The following is a 21,304-nucleotide window of genomic DNA, read 5'->3' on the forward strand; positions in this document are numbered from 1 at the left end:
TTGTTATTATTATTATTACATCCTACGGCTTTAATGAAGCATTTAAAAAGGATTTATTTTCACTGGCCGCTCAATCATGTTCAGTGTTGTGGTGTATATGACATCGTACACATAGCGGCGCTGTGTTCCAAAGAATCTCATCGTTTCACTGGGCGTGTTGAGACAATTGCATCATTGCGGGATCGAAGAGCATCGTATGCGTTACAGGATTTACATTAGCCTATAATAATTTCACTTAAAGTGTTTTATTTCACATAAACACAATATCACTATCATCCGCCTCGTTGTCGGAATCCAGTGTCGTGTATAAGAACTGTATTGATTCAAGCTGGACTTAACAGTATATGAAGACAATGGGAATTCATATTAACGCTCAGTGTTTGAGAAGGTACGTCCTGGTCATTATCTCATTCTCTGCTGTGATTCATGCATCGTTGGCTGTGATCCACTACACTATACCCGAAGAGCTGGAAGAAGGTACTGTAGTAGCAAATCTAGCTACCGATTTAGGACTAAATCTAGAGACTCTGATTCAACGAAAGGTTCGATTAGAAGTCATTGCAAATCAAAAATATCTTGACATAAACAAAGAGAAAGGGGAGCTCTTTATATTGAAAAAAATTGATCGTGAACATCTATGCCCTGCTAAGACAACGACGACTTGTTTTCTTAAAATGGAGGTGACAGTTGAAAATCCAGTGCGTATATTTTACATTGAATTAGAAATAACTGATATAAACGACAATAACCCCCATTTTCGACGAGATGTTATTCATCTGGATATCTTAGAATCCACACCTGCTGGTGAAAGATTTTCTGTGAGCAATGCGGTGGATTCCGACGTTGGCTTAAACTCGGTAAAAACATATTATTTAAGTGAAAGTGAACATTTTGAGATAGAGATACAGTCTGGGAGAGACGGTTCGAAATTTGCCGATTTGATTTTAAAAAAGGTATTAGACCGTGAATTACAATCTGTCCACAATTTAATACTGACTGCTGTGGATGGTGGAGTTCCGGCGCGCTCAGGAACAGCTAGCATCATTGTAAGAGTGCAAGATTCAAATGACAACGCACCTAGGTTTGATCAAGAGAGCTACATAATAAATGTAACAGAGAACTCTCCCATAGGAAGTCTCGTCATTAAAGTAAATGCAACAGACCTAGATGAGGGCTCTAACTCTGATTTGACATACTCATTTGGTCTGTATACGTCAGAAAAATCTCAGGAGGCTTTTAAATTAAACCCTAAAAGTGGTGAGATACGAGTTAAAGAAGTAATTAATTACGAAGATTTCCGAATTTATGATATGGAGATTATAGCAAGGGATAATGGTATTCGTGCATTATCAGGTCAGTGTAAAGTAACTGTTATGGTTACAGACATAAATGACAATTACCCCGAAATTTCAATACGATCTTTTTCAAATGCGGTTAAAGAAGACACAGCTGTGGGCACAGTTATAGCAGTAATTAGTGTAAGTGATAAAGATTCTGGAGAAAATGGTCAAATTGATCTACACATTTCCGATGAATTGCCCTTTTCGTTAAAAGAGTCATCTGTCAACTATTATGAGCTTGTAGTATCTGAAACTTTGGATCGTGAAAAGGTTTCAGAATACGATATAACGTTTACTGTTACTGACAGGGGAATTCCTCAGTTATCTGATAATGAAACTCTTACTCTAGAACTGCTGGACGTTAACGATAACGTTCCAAAGTTTCCAGAAACGTTTTATACAATAAAAGTTGAAGAAAATAATGTACCTGGTGCTTTGGTAGGTTCCATAACAGCCATTGACCCAGATCTCCATGAAAATCAATATCTAGTGTATTTTATAGTTGAAAAAGAAGTAGTGAACACTTCAATGTCGATGCTGTTCTCTATTAACCCAGAGAACGGTGGACTTAACGCATTAAAAACTTTTGATTATGAGATAGAAAAAGAGTTCCAGTTTCACATTGAAGCCAGAGACTCTGGTGTTCCTTCACTCAGTAGTAACGTTACCGTTCACATTATTATCACGGACCAGAATGACAACACACCAGTTATAGTGTCACCATGGCGAGCGCACGGCTCAGTGGTGGAAGAAAGGATACCAAGATCCACAGATAAAGGAACTCTAATTTCCAAAGTTATTGCTATTGACACAGACTCAGTACACAACTCCCGTATTACCTACCAGTTTCTTCAGAATACTGATGCTTCTCTATTCAGTTTGGACCAGTACAACGGAGAGATCCGGACTATGAGGATGTTCAGTTACAGAGACTCACGCCACCAAAGGCTAGTGGTGATCGCCAAGGACAACGGAGAACCCTCTCTCTCTGCTACAGTTACCATCAAACTATCCACAGTGGAGACTGTACCTAAACCATATGCTGATATGACGAAGGAGTCATTAGAATATGACTTATTTTCTGATTTAAACTTGTATCTGGTGATCGGACTGGGATCTGTGTCCTTTTTGTTACTTATTACCATCTTTGTGACCATCGTACTAAAGTGTCAGAAAACAAAGCACACCAAAGCTGCTCCTCCCAGTAGGAACAGTGTGATCAGTGAGAGGAACTCTACAATCGCTGATTCAACTCTTGTTTCCAATGATGCCTACTGGTATAGCTTGTTTCTAGCTGAAACCAGAAAAGGAAAGCTGGTAGTTAGACAGCCTGTGCCAAAAGGGACAAGGTATGTTGTGTCCAGCATTCCAAGGAGCACAGGACTAAGCGAGCCTAGTGACTCAGCTGCATCCACTCTGCAGGTAGGACTTTTCCCTAAACATAAATCATAATCCAATAAATTGGTAATTACAACCAGGTTCTTAATTTGTCTTACTTTTAAACTTATTTACTTTACTTGTAAATGTATTTTGATATTTGATTTTGATATTTTTACATTTTATGAATAGAAGGAGAGAATTGATCGAGAATATATTTGTACATCGAAATCAGCAACAACGTGCGTTATGAAGCTGGATGCAACGATAGAAAACCCTGTAAGAATGTTTAATATTGAACTAGAAATACTAGATATTAACGACAATGCTCCGCATTTTAGAAGGGACACAATGCATTTAGATATTTCTGAATCGACCCCTACTGGTGAGCGATTTTCTTTGAATAATGCCATAGATCCAGATATTGGCGTTAATTCGATAAAAACATATTATCTTAGTGACAGTGATCACTTTTCCATTGAAATCCAAACGGGTCGGGATGGGTCAAAGTTTACAGATTTGATTTAAAAAAAGGCTTTAAATAGGGAGGAAGTGGCTGTCCATAATCTGACACTCACTGCTGTAGATGGCGGAGTCCCTGCGCGCTCAGGAAAAGCCAGCGTTGTTGTGCGCGTGTTGGATACAAATGACAACGCGCCTCAGTTTAATAATGAAAGTTATACCGTACATATCACTGAAAACTCCCCAATTGGGAGCCTTGTAATAAAATTAAATGCAACGGATCTGGATGAAGGATCAAATTCCGACCTTATGTATACATACAGTTTATATACATCAGAGAAAGCACAGCAAACTTTCAGTTTAAACCCACTAAATGGTGAAATAAGAGTAAAGGACGTGGTAAATTATGAGGATTTTAGGATTTATGACATGGAAATTGTGGCAACAGACAAAGGAGCGAATCCATTATCTGGAAAATGTAAAGTAAGAATTCTAATTACAGATATAAATGACAATCATCCTAAAATATCAATCAAGTCATTCTCAAGTACAGTTAAAGAAGATGTAGCAGTCGGGACTGTCATTGCTGTGATAAGCGTAAGTGATAAAGATTCAGGAGAAAATGGTCAAATTAGTGTTCAGATATCTGATAAATTACCCTTTGCGTTAAAAGAATCATCCGATAACTACTATGAACTTGTGGTAGCTGAACAACTGGATCGCGAAAAGGCTCCTGAGTATGACATTACGTTTACTGTAACCGACAGAGGAAACCCTCAGTTATCTGACAACGAAACAGTAACTCTAGAACTGCTGGACGTTAATGACAATGTTCCACAGTTTCCACAATCGTATTATACAATATACGTTATGGAAAATAACTCCCCTGGAGCATTACTGAGTACGCTTACGGCCCACGACCCAGATCTCCATGAAAACCAATATCTAGTGTATTTCATAATCGAAAAAGAAATAGTGAACACCTCTATGTCCATGCTGTTCTCTATTAACCCAGAGAACGGTAACCTATCGGCATTAAAGACGTTCGACTATGAGAGAGAAAAAGAATTTCATTTTCACATTGAGGCCAGAGACTCTGGTATCCCTCCACTTAGCAGTGACGTTACCGTTCACATTATTATCATGGACCAGAATGACAACACACCGGTAATAGTGTCTCCGTGGCGCGCACACGACTCAGTGGTGGAAGAAAGGATACCAAGATCCACTGATAAAGGAACTTTGATAGCCAAAGTTATTGCTATTGACACAGACTCAGTACACAACTCCCGGATTACCTACCAGTTTCTTCAGAATACTGATGCTACACTATTCAGTTTGGACCAGTACAATGGAGAGATCAGAACCATGAGGATGTTCAGTTACAGAGACTCGCGCCACCAGCGGCTGGTGGTAATCGCCAAAGACAACGGAGTGCCCTCCCTATCCTCTACAATAACCATCAAACTGTCCACAGTAGAGACTGCACTTAAAACATATGCGGATATGACTGAATTGCCTTCAGAATATGACATTTTTTCAGACTTGAACCTATACTTGGTGATTGGACTGGGTTCTGTTTCTTTTCTATTACTGATCACCATACTAGTTACGATTGTGATAAAGTGTCAAAAACCAAAGGCCAGCAAGGCTGCTCTTCCCAATAGAAACAGTGTGATCAGTGAAAGGAACTCCACCATCGCAGATTCCACCCTGGTCTCCAATGATGCCTACTGGTACAGTTTGTTTCTGGCAGAGACAAGAAAAGGAAAACTGGTAGTTAGACAGCCTGTACCAAAGGGGACGAGGTATATTGTGTCCAGCATACCCAGGAGCACAGGAATGACAAAAAACAGTGACTTGGCTGCATCCACTTTACAGGTATTTTAAAATTTTAATGAAGCAAAATACAACATGAATTGATAAAAATACAGTTAAATATCCAACCAATAACATGTTTTTTTTTCTGAATGTATTAAAAACGTTTGGTTATAATTGGTTATTGAATGTCATCATATGCCACTGATAAATTCATTTGCCACTGCATTTTGTCAACGTAGTTAAATGCATATTAGTAAGTTGCAGTTTTGTTTAAGGCGCTTCAAGATAAATTGTGGGTGTTCCTAAACATTCAATTAGTGTGGATCAACTATTGGGTTTGTTTGTTTATTTGTGTGTGTGTGTGACAGAGCAGTACGTCATTGCTCTATGCTCCCCTTTGAATCACAGCAATCAAATTCTGTATTTAACAGCCCAGTGCACGTAGCGTCGCTGTTTTCCAACAAATTGTATTTTTGTTTTTCTTGAAGCCGCCATTATTTTGTCTGGATTTCATTGTCGCGCGTGAAGCTCCCAGTATACGTCGGGAAATGCAGATGATTAACTCTCTGTGAATTTAATGAAATATTCATCGACACATTTGACTATTTTTTAAGTCTTTTCCACGACTTGTTTTGGTGTTCGGATTGTATTTGCGTCAACGAATAGCTTGAGTTGACACAATGCTGGACTGCAGCATGGAAAAACAAATACGAAGGTATGTCTCAACATCCTTTCAAGTCATTGCGGTTTTGTACACAGTGTCGGCTGTTACTCACTATTCGATACCGGAAGAAATGGAGGAGGGATCTGTTGTTTCGAACCTTGCAGTCGATTTAGGACTTGATCTGAAAACACTGAGCACTAGAAGGATACGCCTAGATGTGGTTGCTAATAAGAAATACTTGGATGTTAACAAGGAAACGGGAGAGCTTTACATAGTGAATAAAATGGATAGGGAGCAATTATGCAACGTCAAAACAGCTACATGCATTTTGAAACTGGATGCCATTATTGAAAATCCAATAAGAATGTTTAATATTGAACTGGAGATTATAGACACAAATGATAATTCACCACACTTTCGGAGGGACACCATTCATCTTGATATATCTGAATCGACTCCAGTAGGAGAAAAGTTTTCTTTGACCAATGCTGTTGACCCTGACGTTGGTTCAAACTCTATTAAAACCTACTACCTCAGCGAAAGTGACCACTTTAAAATTGATATACAAACAGGACGGGATGGATCAAAATTCCCTGATTTAATTTTGAAAAGGGCACTTGACCGTGAGGAACAGGCTGTACATAATCTGATACTAACTGCTATTGATGGTGGAGTTCCCGCCCGCTCTGGAACAGCCAACATTATTGTTCGTGTACTGGATACAAACGACAATGCACCACAGTTTGACAAAGACAGTTACACCATAAATGTAATGGAAAATTTGCCCATAGGAAGCCTTGTAATCAAATTAAATGCAACAGATAAAGACGAGGGAAATAATTCTGATATCGAGTACTTATTTAGTATCTATACTTCAGAGAAAACAAAAGCGACGTTTGGATTAAACTCAGATAGTGGGGAGATAAGAGTTAAAGAGATGATTAATTATGAGGATTTTAGAATTTATGATGCAGAAATAATCGCTAAAGATAAAGCTGCTAATTCATTGTCTGGGAAATGCAAAGTAACTATACAGATTAATGATATGAATGACAATCATCCAGAACTTTCTATTAAATCGTTTTCCAGCCCAATTAAAGAAGATGTGGCTATAAATACAGTTATAGCAGTAATTAGTGCAAGTGATAAAGATTCGGGAGAAAATGGTCAGATTGATGTTCACATTTGTGATAAATTACCTTTTGCACTTAGAGAAATATCCAACAATTACTATGAGCTTGTTGTATCTCAACCTTTGGATCGTGAAAAGGTTCCAGAATATGATATAACATTTACCGTTACTGACCGAGGAAACCCTCCTTTATCTGATAATGAAACAATAACACTTGAACTGCTCGACGTTAACGATAACTTTCCACAGTTTCATCAATCCTTTTATAAAATACAAGTAATAGAAAATAATGCCCCTGGTGCGTTGTTGAGTTCTTTAACTGCTATCGATCCCGACCTCCATGAAAATCAATATTTAGTTTATTTCATAATTGAAAAAGAAATACAAAACACATCCATGTCCATGCTTTTTTCTATTAACCCAGAGAACGGCAACCTTTACGCACTTAAAACGTTTGATTATGAGATAGAAAAAGAATTTCTTTTTCACATCGAAACCAGAGATTCAGGTGTCCCTCCACTCTGCAGTAACGTGACCGTTCACATTATTATCATGGACCAGAATGACAACACACCAGTTATAGTGTCTCCATGGCGAGCGCACGGCTCAGTGGTGGAAGAAAGAATACCACGATCCACTGATAAAGGAACTTTGATAGCCAAAGTTATTGCTATTGACACAGATTCTGTGCACAACTCTCGTATTACCTACCAGTTTCTTCAGAATACTGACGCTTCGTTATTTACTTTGGACCAGTACAATGGAGAGATCCGGACCATGAGGATGTTCAGTTACAGAGACTCACGCCACCAACGGCTAGTGGTGATCGCCAAAGACAATGGAGAACCCTCTCTTTCTTCTACAGTCACAATCAAGCTGTCTACAGTGGAGACTGCGCTTAAAACATATGCTGACATGACTAAAGTTCCATTAGAAAATGATATATTCTCTGACCTAAACCTTTACCTTGTTATTGGACTGGGCTCGGTTTTATTTCTGTTGCTGATAACCATATTTGTGACCATTGTGCTAAAATGTCAGAAACCAAAGGCTAGCAAAGCCGCTCCTCCCAGTAGGAACAGTGTGATCAGTGAGAGAAACTCTACCATCGCAGATTCCACCCTGGTCTCCAATGATGCCTACTGGTACAGTTTGTTTCTAGCTGAAACAAGGAAAGGAAAACTGGTAGTCAGACAGCCTGTGCCAAAGGGTACGAGATACACTGTGTCCAGCATACCAAGGAGCACAGGAATGACAGAAACTAGTGACTCAGCTGCATCCACTTTACAGGTAGGATGATAAATTATATGTGTGCATTTGTTACTTCAAATAAGTGCAATTACAGAATTGTAATAACTCGTGAAATTAGTAAATTATATATTTTTGGTACTTAACCATTGAATAGTGGGCCTTGGTAAAATTAAAAAGTTTTTTTTGCTGCCATAGTTTAATAACCCGTAAGTTTAATAATGATATTAAACTTATGAGTTAACATAACTCTTTTTTCTTTTATACATTTTTTCTTTTATGTCAAGTAGATTCATTGTTGTAATTTTATATTAACTTTATTTATTAATAATTTTAACATATTTGTTTAAAGTTTGTTTCGCATTCTTTACTGTAGTACATTTATGCACCTCATTTTCTTGCGCGCAAAGAGTCGCTGTTTCCCAAGAAAAGAATCACTGTAAACACAGGTCGCCATGACAGTTTCTGAGTGGGCTCGTAACTGACTGCAGTCTTCACGTTTAGGACTACACGCTCTTTGATGTTGTCTGCAGTGTTACGTTTTATTCTGTCGCTGTTTGGTTCAGAATACTAATTATTTTAGATACTAGATTTGTAGATATTTTTCTCTCGGGATCTCTTTCTATTATAGGCTGTTAAGTGTTGTGCATACTGAGATCATAACAATGGGGGCGAATAGTAAAGATCTGCCTCGGTTCAGGTACGTTTCGTTTTTCTGTCTACTGTCCGTTTTCTTTAGATCAGCGTTTACTGTCACACATTACTCGGTTTTCGAAGAAATGGAAAAGGGATCTGTAGTAGCAAATTTGGCAGCTGATTTGGGTCTGGATTTAAAAACACTTAGTGAACGAAAAATGCGTTTGGATGTCGCTGCTAACAGAAAGTATTTGGACGTTAACACAGATACAGGCGAAATGTACATTGTGGAAAAGATTGACAGGGAATATCTATGTTTATCAAAATCATCATCGGCAACAACGTGTGTTCTTAAACTGGATGCTACAATAGAAAACCCAATTCGACTATTCAACATTGAACTTGAGATAATGGACATTAACGATAATGCCCCTCATTTTAGAAGGGACACTATGCAATTAGACATATCAGAGGCAACTACTGTGGGCGAGAGGTTTTCGCTGACTAACGCTGTGGATCCTGACATCGGCTCAAATTCAGTTAAAACATACTATTTAAGTGAAAGTGATCATTTTAGTATTGAAATTCAGACTGGAAGAGACGGATCTAAGTTCGCCGATTTGATTCTTAAAAAAACTTTAGATAGAGAGGAATATGCTATCCATGATCTAATATTGACTGCTGTGGATGGCGGAGTACCTGCGCGCTCTGGAACAGCCAGCATCATCGTTCGCGTTTTGGATACAAACGATAATGCTCCTGAATTTGAGGAAGAAAGTTTTACAATACATCTTAAAGAAAACATCTCAGTTGGCAGCCTAGTAATAAAGTTAAACGCATGTGATAAAGACGATGGTTCAAATTCCGAAATTGTGTATTCCTTTAGTTTGTACACTTCTGAAAAAACGCAAAAAACTTTTAGTTTAAATCCCGCAAATGGAGAAATCAGAGTAAAAGAAAAGATTGATTTTGAAGATTTCAATATTTATAATATGGAAATAGTAGCAACCGACAAAGGAGCAAATTCTTTATCAGGACAATGCAAATTAACAGTTTTCATTACAGACATGAATGACAACCGTCCGGAAATCTCAATTAGGTCGTTCACTGGTGCTATTAAAGAGGATGTAGTGGTGGGAACTGTTATTGGCGTGATAAGCGTGAGTGATAAAGATTCGGGTGAAAATGGACAAATAGATATTTACATTTCAGAAAATCTGCCTTTTACACTTAAAGAGAGATCAGACAATTATTACGAGCTTGTCATTTCAAAGCAGTTGGACCGCGAAAAAGTTCCAGAATATGACATTGTATTTACCGTTACTGATAGAGGGAATCCTTCGTTATCTGATAATGAAACTTTAACTTTAGAACTGCTTGACGTTAACGACAATGTCCCACGGTTTCCACAGTCGTTTTATACAATAAAGGTTATGGAAAATAACGCGCCTGGATCTGTACTAAGCTCTATTACTGCACATGATCCAGATCTCCACGAAAATCAGTATCTAGTGTATTTCATAATAGAAAAGGAAATAGTGAACACTTCTATGTCCATGCTGTTCTCAATTAATCCAGAAAACGGCAAGCTTTACGCACTAAAAGCATTTGATCATGAGACAGAAAAGGAGTTTCTTTTTAATATCGAAGCAAGAGATTCAGGTGTCCCCCCACTCTGCAGTAACGTTACCGTTCACATTATTATCATGGACCAGAATGACAACACACCAGTTATAGTGTCTCCATGGCGAGCGCACGGCTCAGTGGTGGAAGAAAGAATACCAAGATCCACTGATAAAGGAACTCTGATAACCAAAGTTATTGCTATAGACACAGATTCGGTACACAACTCCCGAATTACGTACCAATTTCTTCAAAATACGGATGCTACACTATTTACGTTGGACCAGTACAACGGCGAGATCAGAACGATGAGGATGTTCAGTTACAGAGACTCACGCCACCAACGGCTGGTTGTGATCGCCAAAGACAATGGAGAACCCTCTCTCTCTGCTACAGTAACAATCAAGTTGTCTACGATGGAGACTGCTCTGAAACCATATGCTGATATGACTAAAGAGTCTTTAGAATATGACTTATTTTCTGATTTGAACTTGTATCTGGTGATCGGACTGGGATCTGTGTCCTTTTTGTTGCTGATCACCATCTTGGTGACCATTGTACTAAAGTGTCAGAAAACAATGCACACCAAAGCTGCTCCTCCCAGTAGGAACAGTGTGATCAGTGAGAGGAACTCTACAATCGCTGATTCAACTCTTGTTTCCAATGATGCCTATTGGTACAGTTTGTTTCTAGCTGAAACCAGAAAAGGAAAGTTGGTAGTTAGACAGCCTGTGCCAAAGGGCACCAGCTACATTGTTTCAAGTATTCCGAGGAGCACGGGAAGTGACTCAGCTGCTTCCACTTTACAGGTAAGCACCTAAACCTGATTTCATTATTAGGATTCCAGCTTTCACATGTGCCATTTTCGACTAGCTCAGTTTTACTTTCGACTTGTTTTTATTTGAGTTGTTACACTTGGATGGTTTTGGTTTTGTCCTAATTTAGTTTAACGAATTTTAATTGTATTAAACTTATACATATATGGGCGCACTGGGTCGCTGTTTCCTAAGAAATACTTTTGGATCGAAGCCCCCACGAGACCACCCGTTCTCTGAAAAAGCTTCGTGTTACACTTGTACGCTTTGCTTCCGAGATGTAGGTATCCTGCTTTCTTGAATATACATTTTTTTCTTGTCATTAAATGAAATTCTGTATTATTTGACTCGTTAAAGCTGTAGTGTGGCGCAACCAACATGGAGTGGTATACAGTTTTACCGTCACACAAAAGGTACGTTTCCATCATTTTTCTAACTGCGTGTATTTCTACGGTTTTTTCCGTCACCCACTATTCCGTTCCTGAGGAACTAGAAGGTGGATCAGTTGTTGCCAATCTCGCTACGGATTTAGGCTTGGATGTGAAGACCTTGAAAAAACGAAGCATGCGACTGGATATCATCGCAAACAGGAAGTATCTCGACGTAAACAAAGAAACTGGAGAACTATTCATAGTGGAGAAAATAGACAGAGAGATGCTATGTAATATGAAACCCACATGCTTTATTAAAATGGACGTTACCATTGAAAATCCAAAACGAATATTTAACATAGAGCTAGAAATTATGGACATTAATGATAATCCGCCTCAATTTAGGCGAGACTCTATTCACTTAGACATATCCGAATCCACTTCTGTTGGCGAACGATTTTCTTTAAATAATGCAGTGGATCCAGATGTCGGCTCGAATTCCATAAAGACATATTATTTAAGTGAAAGTGAGCATTTTGCTATTGAAATCCAGACAGGCAGAGATGGGTCAAAGTTTACAGATTTAATTCTGAAAAAAGCTTTAGACCGTGAGGGACAGGCAGTACACAACCTAATACTTACTGCTGTAGATGGCGGAGTGCCAGCGCGTTCTGGAACTGCCAGCATCATTGTACGCGTTCTTGATACAAATGATAACGCTCCTCAGTTTGACCAAGATAGTTACACAGTCAGCTTAATAGAAAACTCACCAATCGGAAGCGTTGTTATTAAATTAAATGCAACAGATAAAGACGAAGGTACAAATTCAGAGATTGAGTACAAGTTCAGTCTATATACGTCGGAAAAAACACAAGCTACATTTAGTTTAAATTCTAAAAATGGTGAGATTAGAGTAAAAGACATTGTAAATTATGAGGATTTTAAAATTTATAGCATGGAGATAATAGCAACAGATAAAGGAGCAAATAGTCTTTCTGGTCAATGTAAAGTTACTATCTTAATCACAGATGTGAATGATAATCATCCAGAAATTTCTATTAAGTCGTTTACAAGTCCAATCAAAGAGGATGTGGCTGTAGGTACTATTATTGCAGTGGTCAGTGTGAGTGATAAAGACTCTGGAGAAAATGGGCAAACAGATATTCATGTTTCTGATAAGTTACCATTTTCGCTTAGAGAAGCATCTGATAACCTTTATGAGATTGAAGTTTCAAATCCTTTAGATCGTGAAAAGGTTGCAGAGTACGAAATTATATTTACTGTTACTGACAGAGGAGATCCACCATTATATGATAATGAAACTGTAACTCTAGAACTGCTGGATGTTAATGATAATGTCCCACACTTTCCACAATCTTTTTATACAATTCAAGTTGTGGAAAATAATCCACCTGGTGCATTGTTGGGCTCTTTAACTGCTATTGATCCTGACCTCCATGAAAATCAGTACTTAGTATACCTTATAATTGAAAAGGAAATAGTAAACACCTCTATCTCCATGCTTTTCTCCATCAATCCAGAGAACGGCAACCTTTATGCACTGAAAACGTTTGATTATGAGATGGAAAAAGAGTTTCTTTTTCACATTGAGGCCAGAGATTCAGGTGTTCCACCACTCAAAAGTAATATGACTGTTCGCATTATCATCATGGACCAGAATGACAATGCACCAGTTATAGTGTCTCCATGGCGAGCACACGGCTCAGTGGTGGAAGAAAAAATACCAAGATCCACTGATAAAGGAACTCTGATAGCCAAAGTTATTGCTTTAGACACAGATTCTGTTCACAACTCTCGTATTACATACCAGTTTCTCCAGAATACTGATGCTACATTGTTCAGTTTGGACCAGTACAATGGAGAGATCCGGACCATGAGAATGTTCAGTTACAGAGACTCACGCCACCAACGACTGGTTGTGATTGCCAAGGACAATGGAGAACCCTCTCTTTCTGCTACAGTTACCATCAAACTATCCACCATGGAAACTGCACTTAAATCATATGCTGGCATGACAGAGGAACCTTTAGAATATGACATCTTTTCTGACCTTAACCTATATCTGGTGATTGGACTGGGTTCTGTATCTTTTCTCTTACTGATCACAATATTGGTGACCATTGTGCTGAAGTGTCAAAAACCAAAACCCAGCAAGGCAGTTCCCCCGAGTAGGAACAGTATAATAAGTGAAAGGAACTCAACCATTGCAGATTCCACTCTAGTATCCAATGATGCCTACTGGTACAGCTTGTTTCTGGCAGAGACAAGAAAAGGAAAGTTGGTAGTTAGACAGCCAGTGCCAAAAGGGACAAGATACATTGTTTCCAGTATTCCCAGGAGCACAGGCACTAGTGACTCAGCTGCATCTACTTTACAGGTAGGGAAATCCCTTTATCCTTATTTTTAGGACATCTGCTGCCCCATAGATTTCACTATTGAAGGTTGTTAATATTTTTGTATATTTGTTGTTGCAATAAACTTATCATATTTAGCTATTGGTACACTTGACTTTAGGCCTATTGTTGGTTTTTTTATTCTGTTTATCTAACGTTTCTTCTAAGTACTTTGTGATTTGTAAGAATGTCATGTCACTTGCTTTAAATCCCTGGATGGTCTATGCATTATATATATTGAATTTAGTTATATGTCTGTGTGTGTGGTGTTCTGTCATCAGTGGTGGCAAATACTCCAAAATGTCCAAATTAGTCACAAATTAGTTACTGATTTTTCAGGCCCCATTTATACATATATTTTCTTACACATTTTGACAATATTTTCAACTAAGGTTTTGGGTTATTTGTCTTTTTTTCTTTTTTTATAATTGTTTTATAATAAACTTTTAACTAGAGGTAATTTTACTGAATACTCAATTCCTTTTACATAATCATAGTCTATATTTCACTTGTAATTATGGCTGTATATTTAATTTAAAGTTAATTTTTTAGTAGTTTCTCTGTATTTAAGTGTGATATTAAATTTGTGAAAAAAATTAAAATGGTGTATTTCAGCCACACAGTGTCATAATACTATACAGGATTAGTCAAAATTATGTTAACACTAATGGATCTATTTCCTGCGAAATGTGTGTCTGTGCTTTAAATGGTGCTTGCTGGTTTTGTGTGTTGAATATGATGGCAAACAGGTTGAGACTGTCTTGTAAATCATCTTACACATATAAAGTATGTTTTGTGAATAAATGGTTTCCGCCATTCAAGTGTTAACATAATTTTGACTCACCCTGTGTAGAATTTCCAAAGACAAACATTGGCAGTAAAATGGGTTGCACTGAGATGTTATTTATCTAACTATATGAGATTGTGAACTGATATCTGCCCTGCTAAACTGACCATACTCCACTGTATGTGCTGCTGTTGTAAAGTGAAACTATTTAGTGAAAACAACTAGGTTTTAGATTAAGACTACTGAGCCATAAATTGTGTGACCTTGGTTGCAGCATTCATGGATTAATTTTGAATGACTCTTTTAAGTCAGTTTTAACTCTTTAACTCTTAAAAGTTTGTGGTTCTCTTAAGCAAATATTTTTGAACCTTAAGTTCATGATCATTTACATTGTATGTTAAGATTATTTCCTATACAGTACATACAGTAAATGACAAAAGTAGATGGATACATCTTCTAATGATGATGGGTTCAGATGTTTTAGCCACACCTTTGTTAACAAAAAAACAGTATTTTGAAACGGGATATTAAACAAGGTAATAGTCTATAGTTCATACAAACAATACTGTAAAAACCATACTGTTGCATCTTAAATTATTTTTGTGTGTTTTCCTGTGTTAGAATAAACATAACAAAGGTACAAATGTCTTACCCTGGGTACCACCCAAGCTACAACAAATACACATTTTAATACTGTTATCTCAGCGAGTAAAGATAATTGTGTTTACAACTTTCTGGCAACAGTTTGGAGAAGGTGCTTTCTTGGTGCAAAATGATAGTGCCTCTGCATGCTTAAATTAAAGTTCATATAAAAATACTATGGTGTGTATGTATGGTATGTATGGTGGTTTTACAATGAAATCTTTACAAACTGATATGCAGTAATATGTAATGTATTAAACCTTACATGACCTACTATGTTATTTTAAATCTTACGTATTTAACAACATGTTTTGGTCAGTATTTTTATTGTTTTCTATTTTTAAAGTGTCTAGTCTCTCTCTATCTCACTAACTCATTTACACACACAAACACACACACTCGAGGCTGGGTCAGATGCCAACAGACTCACCATTTTGTACCACACTTATCTGTGCGACATACTTTAAAATCTACATTTCATTCTTAATTGCCACTTTACATTTATGAATCACTTTAAATTAATGGCTGCTCAGGTGAGGCACATGCAGCAGTTTATTATGCTAGCTACCACTTAGATTCAAACCCAGATCTCTGCGGTGGTGGGCTAGCATAACCGCATAATATCAGCCAGCTGAGTGTCTACACAGACATGATTGGCTATGTTTGCAATGGATTGGTGTCCTGTAATACTGGCCCTGCGCCCAGTGGTTTACGGTGTGAGACTTGCTGTGACCCTGACCAGGATAAAGCGGTTGATAAAAATGTGTACTATGTATGATATCTAAAATGATTGTCTCTTTTAGTTTACTTACATTGATCATCCCATTCTTTTAAATTGGGTATAATGTGCTGAATGATTATTATTATTATTATTATTTATTTTAGTTTTTTTAAGAATATAAAGAACAAACACTATAATGACAATAGAAGTGTGGATCAGTGTCCCTGTCAAGTTCTTGTGCACAAATGTTAAGGGTTCAGTTAGGGATGTTAATTTCAGACATTTACATGATCTAGTTAGTAATTTAAACTCATGTTAAATGATTAGTAATTAATCATAATTCATGACTTTCAATGAAACAGTAAGAGACTAGAAGTAGTTCCCAATAATTATAAGATTTATTTTCAGATTTATTAACCATTATTTTTATATTAATACTAGTCATGTAAGTGTTTTCTTGTTGTTACCATTGAAAAAGCATTCTCATTCATTACCATGTAAATAAGTATTTATTGTAGTGGCAGTCCTTTAAATTAACCATGTATTTTTGTCACATCAAAACACAATGATTGAAATTCTTGTCTTTTGTTTTTGTTTCTGTTCTTAAGTACTCAAAATGAACGAGATCTCTTCCCATGCTGGAGGTATGCAGCCCTTCCGTCTTCTCTTTGGAGTGCGTCAACCAAGCACCTTTTAATATTTGACCTTTTTTTCCAAAATAAGTGCCACTGTTTGCTTTCTGTTTTGGTGTCTTTGTGAAATATGTTTAAATGTTTCTGTTGTAGGAGGAAATGTATTCATGTAAATTTTTTTCCAGTGTATTTTATTAGAAGGCATATTGTCCAGGCCATTTAAACTTAATAAATGCATCTCTTGCTCTAGATTTTAAATCCAAGGGAAAGTGTGGTTCTAATGAGCTGTTTAATAAATGGGTCCAGATAAATAATCTTGCCCAGAAATGCATGTAACAATTCTCACTCTCTCTCACTCATTGTCTTAACCGCTTATCCAATTAGGGTCACTGGGGGTGCTGGAGCCTATCCCAGCTTTTCAATGGGCGCAAGGCACACAGTAACACCCTGGACGGGGCGCCAGTCCATTACAGGGCAGACACACACACACACATTCACCTATAGGGCAATTCAATGTCTCCAATTGACTTGACTGCATGTTTTTGGACTGTGGGAGGAAATCGGAGCTCCCGGAGGAAACCCACGCAGACACGGGGAGAACATGCAAACTCCGCACATAAAGGACCTGGACCACTTTGCCTGGGGATCGAACCCAGGACCTTCTTGCTGTGAAGCAACAGTGCTACCCACTGAGCCACCGTGCTGCCCGCATGTAACAATTATGATTACTTAATCTGTGGTTTATTTGGCTGTCACTTGTATACAAATGGTAGTGCAATTCAAAACAGGGATTAAGGTACACCTTTACCTCTGTTAATTTTTGTTTAATATTATCAGTGTCACATAACTTTTACCGTTTGACTTTTTAGTCCCTGTCTTAACTGAGCACTGAGGAACAAAAAACAAAATGTTTAAAATTCTTTTTGCCTTCAAAGAAATTACATGGATGCAGTTACCCAAAAAACCTTTTCCTTCCAATGAATAAAAAAAAAAAAAAATACATAAAAGAGAGATCTAAATACTTATATCATCCACATAGCTGTTTGCATGATATTATTTTAACAATCTATGTTCAGGTGTTTAACATATTTAGTGCAATTAAACTTCCTTAATGATTTTTTTTTACATTACAGTAAATACCTGAGTGAATACACCACATATTTGTGACCTAAAAGAATTTTGTGTCTTCTGTCCTCATCACGTCACAACTCATTTCAACCTCTCTAAGCATGGTATTCACAGGTTCCATCACCTGATTAAAAACTGAGCTCACACCCTGTTGTTGTTTTGCCTGAAGCCCCTCGAGTAAGCAATAGGCATCAGCTGCATGAAATGTGTTCTAATTTTGATCCACCACAGGGCTGGCGCTGAAGCAAAATATATATTTGACTGTCTGTTTTTTGTTTTTTTTATTGGCAGGCATCCACTACCACCAGCAGCAGCTCTTCATGAGGCCCCTTACACCTCTGTTTGCTCAAAGGATGTTGAGAGGAGCCTGTTTTATGTCAGTGGTGGACGTACATCACGCCTGCTAATCTACCCTACAATATGGATTCAGAAATCACATCTTTTTAAAAATTCTTAATAATTGCATATGTAATTATGTATATTCCCATGGCTTTTTCGCATTAATGCTAGTAATCTAAGATGCACAGACTCATCTTCAGAGCTGCCAGTATGTTGCAAAAACCTACATCATAATGCATGGATCTGCACGAGGATAATCATAATTTTGCTTATTTTTATTGGACATTAATGGACTTATAAGTGCCAGAACCTTACATCAAGCACAAAAAATGTTTACTAAGAATTGTAGTGTACTTGTGGATGTTTCTCTCTTTTCTCTCATCTTTACCTTTAAGTGTTCACTGGATCCATATTAAGAAATGTATAAGCAGCAAGTGTGGCAAGGGGGTATCAACAAATGCACTTCAGTATATACATGTAAAAAGGTTGTGTGATACTCTTTTGTGTTGTACCCTATTTGTGTTGCTTTTTTGTATCAATCCCTTTTTTCAAGTAAGATGTGGTTATGTTTTACATATATTTTTATTTACCATACTTTTGTAGACATTTTTATTTACATTTTCGTGGACATTTTATTGCATCACCAAAAAGTTAACCTTGAAGGAAAATTTCACTTCTTCTAGGTGCCCTGCTTACTGACCAATATGTAATTACTGATGACCAATGCAAATAAGACAAATTAATGTTCTAATTTTTAGCTGTGGCCGTTTTAAATATGACAAATTTGAATAGGTGCACTATTGGTTGCACCGAAAACACTGACTTCTAGGCAAAAATACATCTTGGGCAGGGAGGCAATCAATTATTGGTTGTGAAATGTAATTGGTGTTTTTAAACATCTAGATTCCCCCTATGCTTTTTTGGCTGTTTAAAACTGTTTCAGTGTTTTCATGAATTACTTTAATAGTGTTTATTTAAATAATTATATAGGTGGTGTTGTTTGTTTGGTTATGTTGACTGAACCATACTAATTTCTAATTTTATACATTTATTAATTTATTTAATAATCTTCTGGGTAACAGTGGATGGACACTCGACCTGTACATCCTGCCTTTTTCCCAATTAACTGGACCCACCGAAAACACTGACTTCTAGGCAAAAATACATCTTGGGCAGGGCGGCAATCAATTATTGGTTGTGAAATGTAATTGGTGTTTTTAAACATCTAGATTCCCCCTATGCTTTTTCGGCTGTTTAAAACTGTTTCAGTGTTTTCATGAATTACTTTAATAGTGTTTATTTAAATAATTATATAGGTGGTGTAATCTTTAGATGGTTATGTTAAACATTAGTAATATGTACATTTTTTATTTAGTAACTGGTGTACATGGTTAGAAATAACAAATTCAATGTGAATAGTACAGTAACTTCTTTTTGCAAAATTTACAGTATAAAATATATGTATATGCACACAACATTCTGATGTTTCTCCCTGTGCAAATCATGACTATGTGGCCACTGGCATATTTCAAACCACATGAGAGATGTGGCTGAACTCAACTGTTTAAAATGCCAATTTATAGCACCGGTTGGATGGAATTTTAAAAAATCTCTTTACTAAAACTTATTTCAGTGTTCTTAATGAGTTGATGCTAGCTCTCAGAGATACAGCTTTCATTTGGTCTCAGCACATGTTTTGCCTGGGAGAAACTTAGTGTAACATTCCAACCTGTCTTTTGCCATACATATGTGCATATTGAATAGTAGCTGTCTGTGACCTGTCTATTTGTGTGGAAAATATTCACATACAATAAGTATTCTTTGTGTTGACAAAATATCTGAATCTTCTGTATTTTGCAATTTCTGACCATATAATGTATAAAATTAGCTTACAGTCTGTTGTATCAAATGGGACAGTGATAATAATATTGTAAAATCAAGATCGGAATAGTGACTGCCCGAACATCTGGGATATTGCATTCAAATGACATGAAAGATTAAATGTAATATAATACAACAATATTATATGGTGTTGTGTGTTTGGTTATGTTGACTGAACCATACTAATTTCTAATTTTATACATTTATTAATTTATTTAATAATCTTCTGGGTAACAGTGGAAGGACACCCGACCTGTACATCCTGCCTTTTTCCCAATTAACTGGACCCACCGAAAACACTGACTTCTAGGCAAAAATACATCTTGGGCAGGGCGGCAATCAATTAAAAGTCATCACATCCTCATCCATTTAGTCAAAGATAGATGCAATATACAGCAGTAAATACACTGATCAGCATGTTTTTGGTAAGTACCCAGAGTAAACTTGTTAACATGGCTAGAACATGAAATAAAAATTACAGAGAATTATTAAAATAGGCCTATCACTCCTGACCCCAGGACCTTGATGCTGTGCAGAAGCTACAATACCTGCTCCAACTACAACCTGTTAAACACTCTTGAGCAAGAAAAATGGACCAAGCCCAAACATGGACTAATATTTTAGGGGGAAAAATATATTTTGAAAAACTGTAAACACCCAGGCATTTATATATAAAAAACTGTAAACACATATATATATATAATGGTGAATTGGAGACACTAAATTGTCCAAGACTGTATTCGATATAACCTTGTGAACTGATGAGCCTTGTGTATGAGTAACTACCGTTCCTGTCATGAACGTAAGCAAAGTGTAAAACATGATGTTAAAATCCTAATAAACAAACAAACAATTACATATTTCCATTTTTTTCACCCCAACAGTTCACTACAGCAGCGAGTAGTGATGAGCAAATTGTGGCACAGATCTCAGGAGTTCCTGCTAATTTTCTGGCCTCTAATCTTTGTTATGACCATTAAAAGAAATTTTGGGCTTAAACCATTTTGTCCAGGAGTGTATACTGCAAGTTCTTTTTTAATTAAAGTTAGCTAATATAATAATACAAAATATACCTGTATCGTCATATGTTTGTACAATACACAACTGTATAATTACAATGTTTAACCCTTGTGTGGTATTTGAGTCAAATTGACCCGTTTCAAATTTGTACAAGAAGAAAAATGGTACAAGTATACATTCTTTCTACCTGAAACTCCGTGGCCTTAGCTTATTTTCTGTGATAAACATGTACAAACAAACAAAAATAATAA

The 21,304-nt window shown here is 36.9% G+C and overlaps 3 protein-coding genes and 1 pseudogene across 5 annotated transcripts; all 4 read left to right on the top strand.

The window, feature by feature from the left end:
• Positions 1-299: 299 nt before the first annotated feature.
• Positions 300-20,174, top strand: LOC134308991 (protocadherin alpha-C2-like). 3 transcript variants are annotated; one of them, XR_010011005.1, is made up of 3 exons: positions 300-2,762; positions 16,662-16,726; positions 18,105-18,142. XR_010011005.1 is itself a non-coding variant. In XM_062990732.1 (3 exons), exons 1-2 carry the CDS (start codon positions 345-347, stop codon positions 16,671-16,673), a joined length of 2,430 nt encoding a protein of 809 aa, XP_062846802.1. In that variant the 5' UTR covers positions 300-344; the 3' UTR covers positions 16,674-16,697; positions 18,105-20,174. The 3 variants fall into 3 exon arrangements, 1 of the variants encoding a protein (XP_062846802.1); XM_062990732.1 differs by having other exon boundaries at positions 16,662-16,697; positions 18,105-20,174; XR_010011006.1 differs by lacking the exon at positions 300-2,762 and adding an exon at positions 8,709-11,112.
• On the top strand, positions 2,910-5,191 carry LOC134318133 (protocadherin alpha-C2-like; annotated as a pseudogene).
• On the top strand, positions 5,696-8,095 carry LOC134318141 (protocadherin alpha-C2-like). Its single transcript, XM_062998923.1, has one exon. The coding sequence runs from the start codon at positions 5,696-5,698 to the stop codon at positions 8,093-8,095; it is 2,400 nt and encodes a 799-aa protein (XP_062854993.1).
• LOC134318149 (protocadherin alpha-C2-like) lies at positions 11,497-13,917 on the top strand. The gene has a single exon (XM_062998936.1). It carries the CDS (start codon positions 11,497-11,499, stop codon positions 13,915-13,917), a length of 2,421 nt encoding a protein of 806 aa, XP_062855006.1.
• Positions 20,175-21,304: the final 1,130 nt, after the last annotated feature.

This window comes from Trichomycterus rosablanca, chromosome 1 (assembly GCF_030014385.1).
Source record: "Trichomycterus rosablanca isolate fTriRos1 chromosome 1, fTriRos1.hap1, whole genome shotgun sequence".
NCBI classification, from domain to species: domain Eukaryota; kingdom Metazoa; phylum Chordata; class Actinopteri; order Siluriformes; family Trichomycteridae; genus Trichomycterus; species Trichomycterus rosablanca.

Coding starts and splice junctions, on each gene's coding strand:
- LOC134308991 (XM_062990732.1), top strand. CDS start 345: ATGAAGACAATGGGAATTCATATTAACGCTCAGTGTTTGAGAAGGTAC.
- LOC134318141 (XM_062998923.1), top strand. CDS start 5,696: ATGGAAAAACAAATACGAAGGTATGTCTCAACATCCTTTCAAGTCATT.
- LOC134318149 (XM_062998936.1), top strand. CDS start 11,497: ATGGAGTGGTATACAGTTTTACCGTCACACAAAAGGTACGTTTCCATC.